General features: G+C 35.9%; 2 protein-coding genes across 2 annotated transcripts; one reads left to right on the top strand and one right to left on the bottom strand.

Moving 5' to 3' along the window:
• Positions 1 to 1,194: 1,194 nt before the first annotated feature.
• Positions 1,195 to 3,080, bottom strand: LOC120205971 (receptor like protein 29-like). The gene has a single exon (XM_039205724.1). It carries the CDS (start codon positions 2,904 to 2,906, stop codon positions 1,509 to 1,511), a length of 1,398 nt encoding a protein of 465 aa, XP_039061655.1. The 5' UTR covers positions 2,907 to 3,080; the 3' UTR covers positions 1,195 to 1,508.
• A 1,035-nt stretch (positions 3,081 to 4,115) lies between these two features.
• LOC120205973 (protease Do-like 5, chloroplastic) lies at positions 4,116 to 6,282 on the top strand. Its single transcript, XM_039205726.1, has 6 exons — positions 4,116 to 4,568; positions 5,218 to 5,370; positions 5,471 to 5,593; positions 5,706 to 5,793; positions 5,922 to 5,996; positions 6,106 to 6,282. Exons 1-6 carry the CDS (start codon positions 4,167 to 4,169, stop codon positions 6,210 to 6,212), a joined length of 948 nt encoding a protein of 315 aa, XP_039061657.1. The 5' UTR covers positions 4,116 to 4,166; the 3' UTR covers positions 6,213 to 6,282.
• The last annotated feature ends 977 nt before the right edge of the window (positions 6,283 to 7,259 follow it).

Genomic DNA, 7,259 nt, shown 5'->3' with positions numbered 1-7,259 from the left:
AAAAATATATTTAAGAATACAAATACTTATAAAAAATATTACATCCATTAATTTTTTTAAAAAAAAAATTAGGTACTAAAACAAATCAAAATTGATAGTTAGGTACTAAACGCGTTAAGTTTTTAACGACGTATACTAAAATGAAATGAAAACTAAACGTTAGATATGATTTTGAAAAAATTAAAAGTTTAAGTACCAAAACGGATCAAAACTAATAGTTTAAGTACTAAATTCATAGATTACTCTATTTTATTTTACAATTTTTTAATTTATTATCAGAAAAATAAAAAAAATTGTACTAAAAAAATTTATTTTGTGGCCCCTGGGCATGCGCCCCTCCTACCCTGGCCCAGGGTCGACCCTGCGGTCGAGTCTAATTGAGTGAAAAAATTCAAGTTAATAAAGTTTATGAGTACCATTTTATCATTTAAACTTTAATTATTTTTTTTGAGTCGAGTCGAATCGAACATATTTATTTGAATTTCTATTCAAATTTGAAATAATTATTTATGTTGTTCTGGTATTGATTGGTTTCAATTTAAACGACTCTCTCTAAACATATATGATATACATATATTTTTTCATATTCTTTTTCACATATGTAAGTAAGATTTGTAATGTTATTTAATAAATCAAATATCATCTAAAATTATAAAATATATTTATAATGTTGTTTTCTAAAATAGATTTTGAGGATAAACGATTGATGTGAGTATAAATGAGCCAATGAATTGATGGAAAGAAATAATTGTAAAGAGTTGTAGTTAGAGGATCAAATTGAATAAAATGCAAAATTGGTAGATTAAATTGAAAAAAAATAAGAAATTTGTTATCTGAAAAAGGAATTGAAGTTACATATGCATTATGCATTAATTTAGGTGCGTGTAATTTAAATTTGATAAAAAAAATAGACTTAAATAAAAGATAAATTGGAAAAAAAATCAAATTACTTATTTGAAGACCAAAACGATGTCTTTTCCATTTTTATTTGTTGATTTATTCAAACTTTATATGTCTAAACTCAAATAAAACTCAAATTTAAACTAATAAGTTCAAATTTACTATTTAAATTTTTAAAATAATAAATTTATAAATTTAAATCTAAATTATTTTTTAAAATTAATCATTAATATCCGATTTTTTAATAGAATAATTCACAATGCATTTTGTCTGCCATAAGTCTGAAATAAGCAGTTGAATTAAACATCAGATCCGACACACTTCTTCTCTCTTTATGCAAAAAGGCTGCCACAAGTGAACCGGCAATCAGAGATGGAGCTTTGTCACTGTATAATACCAACATTAGATATACATAGCCCTTATACAAACACGCTTTTTGGCCTCCCTTTTCATATGTTCATTCACCTCAACTACTACTTGCAAATGTCATCTCTTTATCTCTGCAACTCTGCCTAGTTTCACCAACTTGGTGTACCCTTCAGGCTCTCTGCATTTTCCCCATCGAGAAATTGACCCATCAAAATATACCATTAGATTAGTGGAGTTGTTTACAGAAAGGAAAACATGTTTAGAACAACAATACAAGTTACAACGATGAACTGTGGTGATGGGTCTTGGGAAGGAGCAGATGATTTGGTTCTTCCATTGTACAAAGAAGTGTTCTTGTTCTTGTTCTTTCCCTTGAGATCATAAGGTTGTTGTTGTTGGGGACATGTTACATTTTCAACCGTGCCTTGTTTGTTCAAGCAAGTCCGAATGTTAGCTAGCTGGTGGCTTGTGCATAGCCCATTGTTGCCTTTAACATCAAGCCTTTCACCAAGTCTATTGATGAAGTCCTGCGAGAGTGGTAGTTCCCCGGTTAGCTTGTTGTGGCTGAGATTAAGCTGGTCTAGATTTGGAAGGTACCCCAGATTTGAAGGGATGGTGCCCGTGAGACTGTTGTTGTCTAGCGAAAGAGCTGAGAGGTTGTTCAATGAAGACAAGGAGTTTGGTATTAGGCCTGTTAACCCACATCTTGAGAAACTGATATACGTAAGGCTCTTGAGGGACCCCAGAAATAAGGGAATCAATGAATTTATGGGATTGGAATCAAATATTAAGTACTGTATCTGCTCTAACCCTGAGAGTGTTTCAGGGAGTGGACCATTTATGGAGTTATGGCTCAAATCAAGCAAAACCAACCTGTTTAGCTTCCCTAGCTCTGGTGGAATCTTGCCATGGAGCCTGTTTGAGAAAAAATCAAGCTTTTGAAGAAGATTAAGCTGACCTAAACCAAATGGCACCACCCCTTCAAGGTCATTGGAGCTCAAGTCCAAAATGGCTAAACTCTTTAACCTTCCAAGCTCTTGTGGGATTTCGCCACTTAGATTATTGTAACTCAGGTCAAGTTGCTCCAAGTTGACTAACCCACCGAGCTCACCAGGGATGTTCCCTTGTAGATTGTTCTGTGACAAGCTCAAGACCCTTAGCATTGAAAGATTCCCCAAGCTTGGAGGAATTTCTCCTGCTAGAAACGGATTTGATTGAAGTGAAAGATGCTCCAAGGAAGACAGTGCACCAAACAATGTGGGAGAAAGCACAACCGTTGATGTCACGAAACAGTTGAAAATAGAGAGGGATTTGAGGTAAGGTATTTTGAGCAAAGAATCCGATATCTTTGCAGATGGTTGGCATGGCGGGGAGGCAACATCAGGGCCGATATGAATAGTTGTAACGTGAAAAATCGGTGGATCTTGATCTTGGCCGATCTGGCACTCGATTCCAGGCCATGGTGTGTTGGTGCATGGCTCCGGGTGCACTTCGGCCCAACCAGGTTCGTCTACAAGTGAAACCATGACATCAAAAAGCCCCAGAAGCTCACTTTCTTCCATCACCAAATCATTCTCTGCAATCACCCCACATGATAAAACAAGGAACCCAACAAGGAAAACATGAAGAGAAGCCATGAGAGACAGATCAAAGCACCAAACAACACACAGATATAAGCATTCAGAAACGTCGACTGTAGTAAAGGAATATCTACCAGTTTATTGCTTCAACCCCTCCCTTTGTGTGTCAGAAAAAAAGGCTGCTTGATGGTGTTGATGTTTTGTTGCATATGAGAGGAGAAAGACAGTGACTATAAGTGGAACAAAATATATATAGATCAAGCGAAAGAAAAATCAATATTTATAGAAAAAGAGTGAAGGGTTGTAAAAGTTTTAAGCATGATTTGACATGGCTTTTCCTCAGTATGATCATGAAGCCGACCCAACATGGCATTGCTTTTGCAGATGCAACAGTGTCTCTCACTGTCGCTCTATCTATGTGTGTATTTACACTCTGGGATTGGCTGCACGCCACCCGACATGTTTTTGTTTACTTCATATAGATTGTGGACATCTAAATATGCAATGGGGGAAAGAAATAGCAAGCAAAACATCTTTAGATGATTCTTTTTTATGAATAGTATCTCATTACATGTTTTAAGTTAGTGCGACATTTTTTTAATCAATGATTCATTTATGTTGCTACCGCAATCGCCGGCGTCAGTTGCATCATCGCACGTCCCTAATACAAACCCTGATTTTTATTAGTATATATTCGAAAAACTTTCAATCATTTTATAATGAACTCTCGTACACCCCTATAGACGTTGTACTAAAATATGAGACCTCAAAGAATAACAACAATCACTTAACCACTGAGATTGTGTGCTTATGAACACTAACAACACACACTTTGCAGACACATTATTTGAACCTATATCTTTAGGAGAGAATCACATTCCCTTTTATTAAGAAAGACATTCAATGAATTCAACTTATGGAATGTTTAATATTGTTAATTATTAAAACTAAAACATTAGAGTAACAATAGATAGAAGATCAAATTAGGATAAATAGAAGTACATGAGCTAAATCTCTATGTTGAATATAAGATGGAGGATTAAAACCATAATTGACGAAAATAAATTTTGCCTTTTACATTGAGCAAATGATCAATGGATTTGTTTATTGAATCCCAAACTATGCTCGACCCAGCCCACTCTGCCCGAGTTCATGCGTGTGTTGAACAGGCTTGGCCATGTGTATATGAAAATCAACATTTTTGCACCATTGATAGCCCACCATGAATTTCTCCCGTTGAACAGAATTTGAGACATCTTATCCACAAAAATGAGTTAAAAAAATCAGTTTCAACACTTAAAGGAAGCTCGCATAAGGATGGAGATGTTGGCTTCTTCTCTAAAAACGCTCCCTTCTCCATTGCCAACCGCAACAACTTCTTCACCAGAATCTTCATGTAAAACTTCAGTTTCCACAAGGAGAAGAGCCATTGTCTCTGCTTCAACGGCTGGAATGGCTTCTTTACTCCAATTTTCAAACCCCATTTCTCATTTATGTTCTGCCATCGCCCTGCAACCACAACAAGTGGAACTTGATCAAGAAGAAGATAGACTTGTTCATCTGTTCCAGGAAACTTCACCATCGGTTGTGTTTATTGAAGACCTTGAGTTAGCTAAAATCCCAAAGAGTTCTTCCAAGGGAGATACGGTTTCCGTGGATGAAGATGCAAAAGTTCAAGGGACAGGTTCAGGCTTCATCTGGGACAAGTTTGGTCATATTGTGAGCATTTTCCTCTGTTTTTTTCCCAGCATCTGATTTGTAATTTATACAATATAACTGTTGATGGAACAAATGTGTTATAGTGACTATAAGCAGTTCACTTTTCTGATTTCGGTGAAAGTCGCAGACGACGGTTAAACGGTCGTTGACATGCTAGGCGAGGTGGTTCTCTTGTTATTGATAGAGAGTCTTTATCGTTACCCTGAGTGAGAGTGTCAGTCTGATTACTTGTAGGTTAACATACATCTGATGATGGATTTAGCTCTGGTTATATCTCCATAAGGGGTAGAAATGAGATGAACGAAGGAGAGGTGATTCTCTTGTTATTTATCGAGAGTTTTTATAATTACTATTAGTGTAAGTGTAAGTCATAAGGACATTATAGTTACTTGTAAGTTAATATGATTGGCGGCATCTGATAGTAAATTTAATCCTGGTAGATTACGTGAGTTTGTCGGAGATCGTGTTAAAAGGTCGGTGTCTTCCCAAGGTGCAGATCTTCCAAGATTGTCTGAAAGGTTCTGAGGTGAAGAAGAGATCAGAAATTTAGAGATGGTTTTGGGTCCTCCCAGAGTTTTAAGATGCGGAGGAAACTTAGGGGAGATACAGCAATAACATTAGGTTTATTGATTTGCTTATAATGTAACAGGTTACTAATTACCATGTTGTGGATAAATTGGCTACCGATCAAACTGGGTTGCAACGATGTAAGGTGTTTCTGGTTGATGCTAGAGGGACTAGCTTTTACAAAGAAGGGAAACTTGTTGGCATTGATCCAGCCTATGATTTAGCTGTTTTAAAGGTATCTTAATGATCAATGCTGATGGTGCTTGCTTTTTCCCCCCCTTTATGAACAATTGAATTAGTTTTGCTACATTCTTTGAAATGATTTCCACCTGCAGGTTGATGTTGAGGGCTATGAACTAAAACCAGTTGTGATTGGCACTTCTCGGGACGTGCGTGTCGGACAGAGCTGTTTCGCCATTGGAAATCCCTTCGGATACGAGAATACTTTAACGACAGGGGTAAAAAAACTGTTTAATAACTGAATTACACATGACGCCGGCCCGATATGACCTAGAGAAGTCATGGTGCCTTACCGGTTGACGAGTCATGACATGAGTTGTTATTTTGCAGGTGGTCAGTGGATTAGGCAGAGAGATACCTTCCCCAAATGGCAGGGCTATTAGAGGAGCAATTCAAACAGATGCTGCCATTAATTCAGGTAAACATTAGATGGATTTCATTTGTAAGCTAACATCCATGAATGCTTATCTCAGTTGCAGACCTTCAATATTACTGTCCTCTTGAAGATCAGCTGTGATACACCCTATATGTCTCATGTCTGTGCAGGCAACTCCGGTGGGCCGTTGATAGATTCATACGGTCATGTCATCGGTGTTAATACCGCAACTTTCACTCGAAAAGGTAAGGAGATCACATGATTAGTCCTTTTGGTACGAAGAAAAGTGATGCAGTGTCTTTGTTTTCCCTCTTCTGCAAAGAAAATGGTTGATCCTATTATACGATCTTGCAGGGACAGGAATATCCTCTGGTGTGAACTTTGCGATACCGATCGACACAGTCGTGCGAACGGTACCTTACCTTATTGTATATGGAACCCCATATAGCAACAGGTTTTGACCCAATATAATCTTCTGTAATCAAACAAATACCATGAGTTTGATAATGCTTTTGGCCTGAAGAAGATTCATACATGCTGGCTCTGGATATCATTCCGGTGTATGTATGGCATGACATTTAGCTACATTAAAATCTCACCTACAAGTTCTCATGAATGCTGCTAAGTATCTATGTATGTTATCTATGTCAAGACTCAAATTCAATCAAACAGCTCATTTATGGTGTGCAAATTTACATGGTGATAGCATTGTCATGGTCACCACCACCATTAATAAGGAAGTTAAATGGTAGTTCCCACTCTTCCATGATTGAGGTGAGGTAGATAAGTGTTATTGATTAGATCAATTTGTTATCATATATATATATATATATATATATAGATAGTTAGTTAGTTAGGGGTGTAAATTAACTGAGCGTTTGGTGAACTGTTCATATAAATTTCGTTTATGTTCGATTATCAAGTTAAATAAAATAGTATGAACAAAAAACTATGTTCATTTAATAAACAAACGAACATACACATAGATGTGATCGATTTGTTTATTCACAAATAAACTTGTTTATCGACTCATTCTTTTATGTTCATGAACAAGCTCATTTAGTCGATTTTCCTTCTTTTATTTTTTACATTTTAAATATTGGTGAAGGTAAGGACTAAATTAGACACATGATAAAAGTTGAAATTTAAACTGTGGATTTTAAGGAGTTTTAGCACTACTGGCATAATTTTACCATTTTCTTTAGCTTGCTAATGAAAGGGTGAAACAAAAAATTGAACGTATAAATGAACATTGAACGAACGCTAAATGAATACTAAACGAACATGTTCATAATGCTAAATGAACACGTTTGTGAATATATAAATAAACACGTTCGCGAACATTAAATGAATATGTTCGCGATTAATAAATAAACGAACACAACACGCAATATTAAAAAATTTAACAAACACGAACATAACATAAACACACTCAAAAATAAATAAACGAACACAAACATAATATTATTTCTTGAAGCTCGGTTCATTTATACCCGCTAGATATATTT

The sequence above is a fragment of the Hibiscus syriacus genome, unplaced genomic scaffold (genome assembly GCF_006381635.1).
Source record: "Hibiscus syriacus cultivar Baekdansim isolate YM2019G1 unplaced genomic scaffold, ASM638163v2 tig00013285_pilon, whole genome shotgun sequence".
Taxonomy (NCBI): domain Eukaryota; kingdom Viridiplantae; phylum Streptophyta; class Magnoliopsida; order Malvales; family Malvaceae; genus Hibiscus; species Hibiscus syriacus.
The sequence above is the reverse complement of the archived record's forward strand: the minus strand, read 5'-3'. Positions and strand labels throughout refer to the sequence as shown.

Coding starts and splice junctions, on each gene's coding strand:
- LOC120205971 (XM_039205724.1), bottom strand. CDS start 2,906: ATGGCTTCTCTTCATGTTTTCCTTGTTGGGTTCCTTGTTTTATCATGT.
- LOC120205973 (XM_039205726.1), top strand. CDS start 4,167: ATGGAGATGTTGGCTTCTTCTCTAAAAACGCTCCCTTCTCCATTGCCA. Junction 5,371..5,470: donor ATGATTTAGCTGTTTTAAAG/GTATCTTAATGA, acceptor TTCCACCTGCAG/GTTGATGTTGAGGGCTATGA. Junction 5,594..5,705: donor AGAATACTTTAACGACAGGG/GTAAAAAAACTG, acceptor GTTATTTTGCAG/GTGGTCAGTGGATTAGGCAG.